This window comes from Chiloscyllium plagiosum, chromosome 17 (genome assembly GCF_004010195.1).
Source record: "Chiloscyllium plagiosum isolate BGI_BamShark_2017 chromosome 17, ASM401019v2, whole genome shotgun sequence".
NCBI lineage: Eukaryota > Metazoa > Chordata > Chondrichthyes > Orectolobiformes > Hemiscylliidae > Chiloscyllium > Chiloscyllium plagiosum.
In genome coordinates this window covers 46,472,941-46,487,416 of record NC_057726.1, presented here as the reverse complement: position 1 = coordinate 46,487,416, position 14,476 = coordinate 46,472,941, and the positions used below count along the sequence as shown (strand labels likewise).

The window sequence follows — 14,476 nt, the reverse complement described above, 5'->3', positions numbered from 1 at the left end:
CCTGACCTGCTGCGCTTTTCCAGCAACACATTTTCAGCTCTGATCTCCAGCATCTGCAGTCCTCAGTTTCCCCTCCATCAAAGACCTTTCTACAGTGTGGCATCAACGTTGACATTGCCAGTTTCCTTATTTCACCTCCCCCAACTTAACCCAGATCCCACCCTCCAACTCCGCACTGACCTCTTGAACTGTCCCACCTGTCCATCTTCCTTCCCACCTATCCGCTCCACCCTCCCCTCTGACCAACCTCCACCTGCATCTACCTATCACCTTCCCAGAAATCTTCCCCCCATACTCCAATCCTCCTATTTATCTCTCAGCAACCTTCGTCCAGTCATCGGGTGGCTTGGATTTGGTGACAGAGGTGGACCAGGACTTGCATGTCCATGGCAGAGTGGGAGGGGGAGTTGAAGCAGTTGGCCACAAGGCAATGGGGTTGTTTGGTGCGTGTGTCCCAGAGATGTTCCCTGATGCATTCTACGAGTTGGCATTCTGTCTTCCCAGTATAGAGGAGACCACATCAAGAGCTATAGATACAGTAGATGAGGTGTTTGGATGTGCAGGAAAATCTCTGCTGGGATGTGAAAAAAAATCCTTTGGGGCCTTGAACAGAGATGAGGGGGAGAAATGTGGACACAGGTTCTACACCTCTTGCAGCAACAAGGGAAAATGTCGGGACTGGAGGGTGGGTTGGTGGGAGATATGAAACTAACGAGGGAGGCACGGAGGGATTGGTCTCTGCAGAATGCAAATAGAGGTAGGGATGGAAATATATCTCTGGCAGTGGGGTCTGATTGTAGCTGGCAGAAATGGCAAAGGATAATGTGCTGTATCTGAATGTTAGTGGAGTGGAAGGTGAGGAACGGGGCGGGGGAGTTGTCTTATCCTTGTTGCGGTTTGAGGGGTGAGGTTCAACGGCAGAGGTGCAGGAAGTGGAAGAGTTGCACTGAAGGGCATTATTCCAGCACACTCCGTGTACATATATCTAATATTAATCTGTGAAGATAGTCATAGAATAATGCAACACAGAATTAAGCCATTTGATCTGTTATGTCAGTGTTGGCTACTTGAAAGAGTTATCCAACTTAATTCTGCACTAACATTTTAACCTATAACCCTGAAAATTAGTGCTAACCTATGATTTGTAAATGTTTAGCTGTGGGCTCTTTGTATCTGCATTCATTTACCCTATTTAAAAGCCATATCAATTTGCCTGCCAACTTTAATATTTGTGAATATGCACTCAGGTTCTTCTGCTCTTATATGTTACTCAAAATACACTCCATTTGAATTATACTTCAATCCATATTTTCTTCTGAAAGTCCATCACTTCATAGTTAGCGAGATTCAACTGCATTTGCCATTTTTCTGCCCATTTCAACAGATTCTGTATCCTCCTGAAATATGTTACAATCCTGCTCATGATTTACTATTCTGTCAAGTTTTGTAAAACTTCAAATTTATATGCCAAGAAAAGCAATAGTCTGATTATATTAACTAGCTGAGGCCTTTCAGAAAATACCAGTTACATTTCATTCTTTTTCATTTTTAGGCACTTTTAAAATTAGTATTAGTGACTCTCCTAAAATTGATTGCTAGGTATGCTATCTACAAGATGTACCTCAAAAAGTTGTCAAGGCTCTTTCAAAAGCACCTTCCAAACTTGCAGTTCTACTCCCAAAAAGTACAAAGGCAGCAGGAACATAAGAACACCTCAACATCTCCAGGTTTCCCTCCAAGTCACAACCTAACCTTGATTTCTTCATCACTGGGTCAAAACTCCTTCCCTATGATCATTGCAGGAGTACCTATGCTCACATAAACAGCAGTGTTCAAGACGGCAGCTTACTGACACCCTCTCGAGGGCAATTAAAGATTATAAATAAACACTAAGCTTGCCAAAAATGCTCATATCCCCTTAATGTAAGAATTTAAGCAAATATGAGCACAGCTTGCCTGAATTAGTTCACAAGTTCAAGTCTTCATTAAAGTAACAAAAATTGTTGTTTGCTCCATCCACTGACAAATATAAAATTTGAACAACTACACTCAAAACTCAGCAACAAACCAGATAAACAGGTTCAAGTTATGCCAAATGGTTGTGACATTCAAAAGGTCAACTGAATTCATAGAATCACAGAAAGTTAGAAAGAATCATAGAATCCTTAGAGTGTGGAATTGGCCATTCAGACCATCAAGCCCACAGTGACCATCCGAAGAGCAGCCCACCCAGATCTACCTCCCTACCTTATCCCTGTAACCCTATGTTTCCCTAGCTTGAACATCCTTGGACACTTAGGGCAATTTAGCATGGCCTAACCACCTGCATATCTTTGGTCCGTGGGAGGAAAATCAGAGCACCCAGAGGAAACCCACAGAGACACTGAGTGAATGTGAAATTTACACACTGAGAGTTGCATGAGGCTGGAATCAAGCCTGGGTTCCTGGCACTGTGAGGCAGCAGTGCTAACCACTGAGCCACCCTGGATTGCAAGACCGAGCCATTTCCAACAATCAATATCACAACTGAGAACATAATTAATAAGTTTCCAAAAGTTTTCAGAATATAATAGGTATGATCAGATGATCATTTTCTCTCTCCTAACTCTTACTGCAAGAGGGGGAGAAGGGGCAAATAGTTCTTTTTATTATTTACTTGGGTTAACTGCAACAAAGAAATATCGTGCATAATGAGCACAGCAGTACCAAGGAAATATGGTCAGAAAATAGGAAGGAAATGTATGATCCAGCTTGTTACTGGAAATTTTATATCCTCGTGTTTACCTGCAGACATGAGTTGATTCCTCAAAAATGAAATATTTTCTTCCAAGTCAAAGGATAGAGGCATATCAAGGTCTTCGTTGCCCCAGTAAGGACGACATTCTGGCTGCTCATCAACTGGTAGGCTGTTGGCAAGTCTGGACTGACACCTGGAACAAAAATACAAGTCTGTCAAAAGTATAAAGGTAAAGCAATTTCATCAGTATAACCAAATTAAAACAAATTATATAGGGACCGGAGTTAAAGTCAAAAAGAAAGTTTCTTCACCTTTATGGTAACAAACTCTTAAGTTAGTTTTGAAATAATTATCAATATTTTCCAACTGTTAATGCACATTATGCATGTTGCTGGAAAATAAAGAATGCACTGTTCCACAATCCCCTGAAGCAGACATGGCTTATATTGTTTCATAAGTGTAATTTTCACATTGGTTTCATTAAGTTGGGGAGTAGGAAGCATTTTAAGTTGTTACTTTTACTTTATGTGGCTCTTCAGTAAATTTCTTAATCAGACAGAAAAATTGAATCATTATTCAATTGTAAAACATTTGTCTTACATGAAATATACTAGATCTATGTTAACATGTCATATTTGTTAAAAGTAATGTTGAAAACAGTACAGCTTAAAAATGTACTTTGTGACTTGATAATCTAAGATGAAAGCCTATTATAACACAGATCTTCAAAGCTTGCTCATTAGAATGCCAAAGATGTGGTGCATTTCTTTTAATCACCAATTGCGATACTGAAAGCCCCAGCTGTAGTACCATAATCTCCACAGCATCAGAGATTAGAAGCCAATTTACTTCAGTCTATTGAACATCATGAATTAAATCTCATATCCCTTACTCATTTATGACAACTAAATGTCTTTGAAAAAAATTAACACACAAATATGAATTAATAAATATTTGAACTATCATGAATAACTGAGTTTTAAAACAGACAAATTATAAAAAGGAGTTACTAATATAACTATTACAAATACATGCATGTTTAATACTTTATGTACATTAAAGTGACTAGACAGTCAAAACATCTCTAATTGCTTCACATACATTTACAGTATTGAGGCAGACAGAACATTACATGGTGAGGACAGTATTAACATATAGCATACCAATATATCTTCAGTAGCGTACATCATTTCAGGATAATAGCATCTGTTAACATGCACTAAGCACTATTATGTAGCACATCACTTCATAAATAATAAGATTATCTGACCTCAGGGCCCTGAAAACAGCAATGTGCTTAAATGTTCTCATTATTTATTTAAAACAAGAATTAAGGGAGCAAAAGTTAGGACAGCTCAGTTACTATAAATGACTGGGTGAATGGATAAGCAAAATTGCAATTAGAAAACTTCATTGTCTCTGCATAAAAGTGGAACTTTTTACCAACTTTTGGCATTTAAAAAAACTCAAGGTTAAAACATTGTTAAAGGGTTAGTTAAACATGGTTAAAGGGTTAGTTACAAAACTTATAAAACCGTAATTACCTAGTTTTGTTAAGATGTGGTAACAGTTTCTGAGCAGCTAAAAGAAGGTCAATGTAAAAGTCAGTAGATAAAATGTCTTTCAGCTTATCATCATACCGTACCAAATTACTTCAATATTGTGCTTAGTTGTCAAGGTCAACAGCCTATCACAGTAAAACCATTTGACTGACTTTTAAAACTGCTATCTTTTCCAGTTGGGCTATGGTTCAAAATTATTACAAAGTTGGATTCACTCAATATAAATTCTCCAAGTTAAGATTTTTTTTTTACCAAATTAGTTGCACCCTTCCTTCTTACAAAGTTATTTAGCAGTTTCTGTGAGAAAAAGAGATGCCTGATGAGTATTAAGTACTATTTGAATATTCACTTTAGAGATACAGCTAATGGAGCTGGGTGAAACTTTGAACAGTTTTACAAATAAAACATAACACAACTGAATAGTTGCAGTAACATTCAATTTTTTTTATTCATTCATGGGATGAGAGCAGCATTTCTTGCCTATCTCTAATTGCCCAGATTGGCATGATCTGGTGTCAGGCCCACTCTGCTGGTCCTTAGGAAAGAGAACATCCCACCTCTGCCCCACTTTGCAGGCAGGGACCTGCAGGTTCTGCTGATTGGGGTGATGCATTGGTGGGATGTTCTCTTTCCCCAGGACCAGCAGAGGGGGCCTAACACCAGATCATGCCAACCTGGTCCAAAGTTGCCACCCATGTTAAAGCAATCATAATTGTTCTGAAAAATACATAGCCCTGTAGGTAGAAGGTCAATGACTCTCTTCACTTCACCAGTATTAGGTTACAGCTGTGCCAACTACTTTTATCTCCCTTAATACATGCTTCTTTCTCATTCCAGGAGAAAAGCAGCTCACAATATGACAGAAAGAGTCATGATAGAAAGGTGTGTGATGGGCTGCATGACATTTGATTCTTCATCCCTTATTTTGGGAGCATATTGACTCTGATTGCCCCAAATGGCGGACTGGCCATGTCCAAGATGGTCTGGTAATGGAGGAGTCTCTTGACTTGCTGTGCCAGGACCCCCTGGACAAAGGCCATCTCCCTTAACTTGAGTGAGGACTGCTAAAAACCATGACATATGTCCTGGCTTTGTGTCTTCACTAAAGGATGGCAATAAAGCAGAACTATAAGCCTGATATCTCTGACTGAGGGGGAAAGGACAAAGAGGTAATGCAGATTCAAGTAGGCTCAGAATGAGTAGCACTATAAGGGCATGTGAACAGGTTTGAGATAACGCTGGTTCAGTCCATCAGCTGGGTATATTGTCCCTGAGCATATATCAACCTTGCAATTCATTACCATGATAGTTGCTGATGCAGCTTGATGTACAGAAACTTCCTGTATGTAGTTCAAAGATGTATCATGACAGTTTTTAAGTGATTGGCACATGTCAGGTATCAATGCCCAGGGATGTGGGGTGTGTGTAGCCAGTGCCCTTGGAGTGTATCCTGATATGTTTGTGGCTGATGTCTAATATGGAGGTCACTTGGAGTGAGCGGAAGTCACCAGGTACCTGCTCTGAGTTACATGTTGAAAATTCTTAACACTTAGCTTGTTTGGCAAATTTGGTAAGATAGGAAGCTGAATATTAAAGAGGTGAGTTGCTGTGTTAATAAGACATTAATGCACTAAAGCGCCCTCAATAGGCAACTCTGTGCTGCCTAGTGAACTCAGCAAACCCATGAAAAATGCAGTGAGTTATTCCCAATACTGAAATAGGCCTTGCTGGAATTTTTATGTTTGTGCATAACCGACATTGTACAGACGCCTACAAGATTCCAGGCAGAAGTGAGGACTGCAGATGCTGGAGATCAGAGGCAAGATTAGAGTGGTGCTGGAAAAGCTCAGCTTGTCAGGCAACATCTGAGGAGCAGGAAAATTGACGTTTTGGGCAAAACCCCTTCATCAGGAATGAGGCTGGAAGCCTCCAGGGTGGAGAGATAAATGGGAGCCCTCCCACCGAGGCAAAGGGTGCAGCTTTGGTATTAAATGATTAGAATCTACTGCCCAAGCCATGAAGAAAGAAAACTTAATTCAATCACTAGAAGTATTTACACTTGGTGAGGGAGAGGAATTGGATAGCTTGTTTGTAACTAAAATTTATAAGGTACTGGACTCTGAGATACATCCAAGGGTACTGTGGGCAATGAGAGTAGAAATTGCAGATAGCAGCCATAACATTTCAACTTTCCTTGGATTCAGGTGTGATGCCACACTGCAGAATTGCAAACATTACACTCTTGCTCAAAACAGAGTGTAAAGATAAGCCCAGCAGTCAGTCAGTTAACTCTAGTTGCGGTGAGGGGTGACATGAGACAGAGAGTAGTAGTTAATGGATGTTCTCGGGGATGGAGAAAGGTTTGAAATGGCCAGGGATTAGTTTGCAACCTTTGTTTTTCCTGGTTATATATTAATAAACTAGACCTTGGTATATAGAATATAATTTCAAAAGTTATGGATGATATGGAACTTGGAAGCATTTAAAACCGTGAGGACGGTAGTGTAGCACTTCAAAAGAACACAGACAAGTGGTTGAATGATCGGACAGATATGAAATGAAGTCTGTTGCAGAGAAAGTTGAGGTGATTCATTTTGGTAGAAAGAACATGGAGCAACAATACAAAATACACAGTACCTATCTAAAGTGGGTGCTGTGGAGGTTACCTAAATGTATGCGTGCACAGAACATTAAAGCTGACAGGACGGGTTGAGAGAACAATTCATAAAGCAAACAGTATCCTAAGCTATATAAGGAAGGGCACAGAATACAAGAGCAAAGAGATTATGTTGAACTTGTATGTGACACTTGTTCAGCCTCAGCTGGAGGACTGCATTTAGTTCGGGGTGCCATACTTTAGGAAGAATGTGAAGGAATTGGAGGGGACACAGAAATGGTTCCAGGGATGAGGAACGGTTGAGAAGTTAGGACTGTTTTCCTTGGAAAAGTGAAGGTTGAGAGGAGATATGATCAAGGTATTCAAAATCATAAGTGTCCTGGATAGTGTAGTTAGGAAGCAACTTTTCCACTTAAAGGATCAAGAACAAGAAGACATAGATTTAAAATAACTGGCGAAGAAGGAAGGGTGATATGAGGAAAAGCTTTTCCATGGAGCAGCTAGGATCTAATAGCTGCGAATTCAGCTAGAAAAATGGGGAGGCAAGATCAATCAATGTATTCAAAAAGGAGTTAGTTTGTTATTTGAAAAGGAATAGAAGATTATGGAGATAAGATAGAGGAAATAATTCCCATTTGGAAAACTGGTGCAGGCGCATGGATCAAAAAGTCTCCTTCTGTGTTATAATGATTCTGTGATATTACTTGAGTACTAATAGCTAAATATCAAAGAGATCTAGCCAAGATTCAAGAAAGGATAAAGATTAAGCGGATTGAGGTAAACCGATTGCATATTGAAAGGCTAGCAGAATAAGAGGTTGGTGGGGGGTTGTATGCAACTTTGCTTATATATGTTTGGAAGTGACATTGACATTCCTTAATAAGATGAATATGATCTCATTGTTACATTTATAGAATAAAGAACTAGAACATCAGCCGTGCATTATTCCCTGTGTCAGCAGAACATGGTGCAGCATCTGAATATAGAAACATGCTCTTAGTCCGTCTCAGCAAAGTCTTTGACACCATTAAATTGACTGCATGAGATTACACTGACACTTTAAATGCAGTGTCTGCCCAGTTGATGAACAAATTGCTTCAGGTTAAGTCTCTACTAACCACAAGAGGCAGACTGGCATTTGCAATGGTGTGATCTGCATGATAGTCACCATGGTATGATTTAGCAAGACAATATTTATAACCTAGCTAACAAAAGAAACACTAAGGAGCAAGATGGAATGGCAATTATAGATTTGTATATGGTCATCTATCCTCAATGTGGCAAGATATTTCATAAGCAGTTAATTACTGGCTTAGGAAAAAACAAGTCCTCTCAAACACACACACCAATCATTTTAAGAGATTTGCACTTGCCACTGCTTCATAAAATCAAACATTTACAACTTTTGATCAACTTTAACTTTCTTCTGTTTTTCTTTTCCTTTGATTGCTGTTGACTTTAAATAATAGTTTAAATAGTTAGGAGCACTAGGAATTACTTGGCCAGTAGGAATTTCTTAACTCAGCCATGTGAAAGAATTGAACTAATATTAGCCAAGATAGAAATGCTAACCAAGGTTACTTCAGTAATCTTGTATTTGTAATGGTGTGCATGTTATTCCAGTTCATTTGTACTGTCAGGGTCAATAAATCCTGCAAGTTAGTCCCTAATGGGGTTACGAGTGCTCACTGTTCATGTGGTACTTAGGGGTGAAATTCTTCTTTTAATGAAAAATTGGACAATGCCTGTTCATTCCACAATTAATGACATACTAATGAAGTTGCAGGAATGTGCACATTTACCATGTGCAATTTCTGAGAATGTGATTTTGTTAGCAGCTGTTAATTATGGAAAGAAACAGATTTCTCCTGGTTTTTTTTGTAAAGTATCATTTATTACTCCACATTATTTTTAAACCAAAAAGAGATAGAAAAATAATTTAAAAGTAAGGCACTAAAGGTTAACACTAATACCTTACAATGCTTGAAATCTTAAAACAGTGCCAAAGCAGTGGCCTAAAAACACATGTTATAGGGATGTAAATCTAACCTTGTAGATATTTCATTTGATTGATGGGTTATTTTCATGTGCTCAAAGATGTGATATTTAAATTTTTTTATCCTGGTGTGATAATCAGTTCAGCATAATTTGATAATCATGGACTACCGCAAAGTGATCAGATTCAAGCACCAAGGATCCATCAGAATGGATCTACATATTCTTTCATTTACTGCCAGTACTCATGTGGAAAACAATGTTACAATTTGTAAATCCTATGGTCTGCCTTTCCCAAAAAAATGCATTAATTGCTGCACACTTAATTGATATAAATAGAATGGATTATTCAGATATACTATCTAATGTACAAATATGTGCAATACACATGGACTATAATGTGTGCTCTTCTCTTATCCTTTGCAAAATGCAAACTTAGTAGGAGTCAAAAGTTAACCACCTAAATGGAACAAAAATAATATGTCCAAGAGGGCACAGATAGAAATGCATCTTATAGTTGCTACAAAATACTTTATTTTTACAGCATTGATGAAACCTCGCAGTCAGTAAGGAGAGTTCACATCTAGAATGAGACACAGCCTGAGTGAGTATACAGGTTAAAGAATTTGGAGACAGTGTAGAAATTTGATGCAGAGGGAAGATGTACCTTTTGCTTTCCTTTTGACTCATAGATTGTAAGGATGTTTTTTTAACAGGCTAAATTGAAGCCCAGGATTGAGGGCCCAGCACAAAACAAAGAGTGAGATCACAAAAAAAACATAAAGGTGTTGGTTGGTAAAAGCTGCTAATTTGACTAATTTGCTAATTTACAGGTTACTTTCAGATTGAAGATAAATAGGTGAAATATTACAGATTACTAACTAAAAGACCAGTAGTAAATCAAAAATAAAACAAATTTAAAACTAAATAAATAAGATAGAGATGCAAGGCCAGGTGGTGTGTTGCTGGTGGACTCTATTGTGGTTCACAGAGACAACACCTGTAGAAAATGTAGGTTGCTTGAGAAACTCTAGCTTAGAATTGGTGAGCTGGAGCCTGAGTTTTGAACACTATGACACATCAGGGAAGAGGAGAGTTACCTGGATGCTGTGTATGAGGAGGCAATCACACCCTTTAGATTAACTACCTTGAATTCAGTCAGTGGTCAGGCATAGGAGGGTGCGACTATGAGTGAGGCAGGTAGAGATACAGCAGGTATGCTGAAGGACACACAGCCCTTGAGCACGTCTAACAGATTTGAGATTCATGGTCCCTCTGTGGACGAAACCAGGGACTGTAGGAGGACGAGCAAACTGACTATTGCACCATGGTACAGGGAGCTATTCCAGAGGTAATGAAAAGAGAAAAGTGATTGTAATTGGGAATAGTAGAGTCAGAGAATACACACTTTTCCAATAGCCAAGATAAAGAGTCCCAAAGGCTGTGCGCTTAGGCTCAGGATCTCATCTGGGCTAGACAGGAACTTGGAGTGGGAAGGGAAAAATCCAGTTTATGTCAGTCCACGCATGCACCAACAATATAGATAGAAAGAGGAAGACGGTTTTGCTAAAGGAATATGAGCAGGTCGGGGCTAAATTAAAAAATGGAACTGAAAAGGTAATAATTTCCAGATTACTACTTGATCCATAAGGTATTGGCACAGACTCAATAAAATGAAAGAGATATGTGCACAAAGATTGATGTGAGACAAATTCATGAGACATTGGCATCACTACTGGGAAAGGAGAGAGCTGTTCGATGGGATGGCTCCATCTGGATCATGCTGGGACTAAAGTCGTGATGAATCTCTAGGGCTATAGATAGGGCTTTCAACTAAATAGTTGAGGGGTGGGTTCAGTTGCAGGGAAAGTTAGAAAATCAAAATTAAAGAAGAGTCAGGATTGCAGATTACAGGTGATGGTTTGATTGTTAGCAAAAGGGACAAAATGTGTGGACGTCCTATTGAACTAAGGAATCATAACAGTGTAGAGAAACTCAATAATAGGGCAAACTTAAAGCTTTTATCTCTTAACGCATGAAGCATCAGAATATAGTAGATGAATTGATGGTGCAAATCGAGGTAAATTAATTGAATCTCATAGCCGTTATGGAAACATGGTTACAAGGAGATCAAAACTAGAAACTTAATATTCAAGGATATTTGGCTTTCAGAGAGACAGAAAGGATGGAAAATGTCTTGGGGTAGCAATGTTAATAAGAAATGAAATGAACACAGCTGAGAGAGATGATCTAGGCTCAGATAATGTATAGTCCATGTGGGTAGAGGTGAAAAATAGCAAGGGAAAGAAGACATTAGTTGGAGTAGGGTACAGGCCCCCAAACAGTTGTGACTCCGGGCTGGGCTATCAATTAACAATTAACAGAAGCATGTAAAAAAGAATAGAACAATAATTACAGATGACTCTAATCTTGATGTTGATTGGATTAATCAAATTTAAGGATAGTTATGACAACAAATTCATAGTGTGCATTAGGAATAGTTTTCCACACAATAATGTAAGACAGCCAATCATGGAGCAGGCTATTGTGGATCTAGTGAAAGTTGGCATAAACAGTATAATATGGGAAAATGTGATGTTTGGAAGGGAGAGTTAAAGAACAAAATATTACTTAAATGGTGAGAAACTGCAGAAAGCTGCAATACAAAGGGATTTGGCAGTACTTGTGCATGAAACAGATAAAGCTAGCATGCAGGTGCAATAGGTAGGCAGGAAGGTTGATGGAATGCTGGCATTTATCTCAAGGGGGTTGGAGTAAAGAGGAAGGAAGTCTTACTGTAACTCTACAAGGTGTTAGTAAGACCACATCTGGAGTACAATAAAAAGAGAGATGTACAGCATGGAAACAGACCCTTCAGTCCAATTCGTCCATGCCGACCAGATATCCCAACCCAATTAATCCCACCTGCCAGCACCTGGGCCATATCCCTCCAAACCCTTCCTATTCATATACCCATCCAAATGCCTCTTAAATGTTGCAATTGTACCAGCCTCCACCACTTCCTCTGGTAGCTCATTCCATACACGTACCACCCTCTGCATGAAAAAGTTGCCCCTCAGGTCCCTTTTATATCACCCGAAACCTATGCCCTCTAGTTCTGGACTCCCTGACCATAGAGAAAAGACTTTGTTTATTTATCCTATCCATGCCCCTCATAATTTTGTAAACCTCTATAAGGTCACCCCTCAGCCTCCGATGCTCCAGGGAAAACAGCCGCAGCCTGTTCAGCCTCTCCCTAAAGCTCAAATCCTCCAACCCTGGCAACATCCTTGTAAATCTTTTCTGAACCTTTTCAAGTTTTATGAACCTGCACTCCAAGGTCTCTTTGTTCAGCAACACTCTCTAGGACCTTACCATTAAGTGTATAAATTCTGCTAAGATTTGCTTTCCCAAAATGCAGGACCTTGCATTTATCCAAATTAAACTCCATCTGCCACTTCTCGGCTCATTGGCTCATCTGATCAAGATCCTGTTGTAATCTGAGGTAATCTTCTTCGCTGTCCACTACCCACTATACCTCCAATTTTGATGTCATCTGCAAACTTACTAACTGTACCTCTTATACTCACATCCAAATCATTCATGTAAATAACAAAAAGTTTTGGTCCCTTTATTTAAGGAAAGATATTTCATTGGAGGCAATTTAGGCAAGGTTCACAAGGATGATCCCTGGTTTGGACAGTTTGTTTAATGAGCAAAGGTGAAACAGGGAAAGAGAATGAAAAATAATCTCCTGGAAACATATAGGATTCTTAAGGGGTTTGACAGGGTAAATGCTGATAAGATATTTCCTCTTATGGGAGAGTCGAAGACCAGAGGTCATAGTCTCAAATCAAAAGGTTGCCAATTTAAGACTGAGATGAGGAGGAATTTCTTCTCTCAGTGTGTGGAGAATTTTGGAACTCCTTGCCACAGAATGTGGGGGCACAACCTTTATAGGTGCCCAGCAATGCTGCATACTCAGCTCTGTACTATACTCCTTATAAAATCACGACTGTGTGGCCAAATTCCACTCCAACTCCATTTACAAGTTTGTTGATGACACGACCATTGTTGGTTGGATCTCAAACAACAAAGGCAGAATACAGGAAAGAGATTGAGTGCTTAGCAGCATGGCATAAAGAAAATCATTTCTCCATCAACTTCAGCAAAATGAAGGAGCTAGTCCTTGACTTCAGGAAGCAGAATGGAGGACATGGCCCTGTCTGAGGTGAAAATGGTTGAAAGCATCAGGTTTCTGGGAATGACAACCACCAACCACCAACAATCTGTTCTGGACCACCCACATTGACATGACAGTCAAGAAAGCACAACAGCATCCCTACTTTCTCAGGAGGCTAAGGAAATTTGGCATGTCCATTTTTTATAGTTCCACTGTAGAAAGCATCCTGTCTTGATGCATCATAATGTGATATGGCAACTGCTCTTCCCATGACTGCTAGAAACTACAGAGTCGTGAACATAGCCCTGTCCATCACACAAAACAGCAATCTCAGCGAAGCGGCCAACATAATCAAAGATCCTTCCCACCTTAGTTACAGTTTTTTCTACCCTCTTCTGTTGGGCAGAAGATATTCCTTTGTGTATTCAAAATTTTATAAGTTCAAGAGCAGTTTCTTCCCCGCTGTTATCAGACTTTTGAATGGTCCTGCCAGCATCTGCCATCCCTCTGAATCCTTCCTATCCATGTACCCAGATGCTTTTTAAATGTTGTAATTGTACCAGCCTCCAGCATTTCCTCTGGCAGCTCATTCCATACATGCACCACCCTTTGTGCCACTTAGGTTCCTTTTAAAACTTTCCCCTCCCACCCTAAAACAATGGCCTCTAGTTCTGGACTCTCCCAACCCAGGGAAAATAGCTTGTCTGTTTACCTATCCATGCCCCTCATGATTTTATAAACCTCTATAAGGTCAAATGGAACAAGATTAATTTAGGATATTTGGTTGACATGGATGAGTTGGCCCAAAGGGTCTATTTCCATGATGTACATTTCTATGACTCTCTGTTGTGGTTCTGTTCGCCGAGCAGGGAATTTGTGTTGCAGACGTTTCGTCCCCTGTCTAGGTGACATCCTCAGTGCTTGGGAGCCTCCTGTGAAGCGCTTCTGTGATCTTTCCTCCGGCATTTGTAGTGGTTTGAATCTGCCGCTTCCGGTTGTCAGTTCCAGCTGTCCGTTGCAGTGTACCTAGACAGGGGACGAAACATCTGCAACACAAATTCCCAGCTCGGCCAACAGAACCACAACAAGATGATCAGAGGATTAGATGGGTAGACATTGAAAGTCTTTTTCCTAGGATGATGACGTCAGTGTGTACGAGGGGGCATAACTACAAATTAAGGGGTGATTGATTTAAGACAGATGTCAGAAGCAGGTTCTTTACTCAGAGAGTGGTAAGGGCAAGGAAAGCCCTACCTGCTAATGTAGTCAACTCAGCCACATTAGGGAGATTTAAACAATCCTTAGATAAGCACATGGATGATTTTGGGATAGTGTAGGGGACGAGCTGAGAATAGTTCACAGGTCGGCGCAACATCGAGGGC

General features: G+C 39.8%; 1 protein-coding gene across 9 annotated transcripts in view; it reads right to left on the bottom strand.

Moving 5' to 3' along the window:
- Positions 1-14,476, bottom strand: part of fto (FTO alpha-ketoglutarate dependent dioxygenase) — a 416,196-nt gene that overhangs the window by 18,807 nt on the left and 382,913 nt on the right. For all 9 annotated transcript variants that reach the window (XM_043706996.1, XM_043706995.1, XM_043706999.1 and 6 more), the window contains one exon: positions 2,785-2,930. In XM_043706996.1, coding sequence (XP_043562931.1) covers positions 2,806-2,930 — 125 coding nt within the window. In that variant the 3' untranslated portion in view covers positions 2,785-2,805. The remainder of the gene's footprint in view (positions 1-2,784; positions 2,931-14,476) is intronic.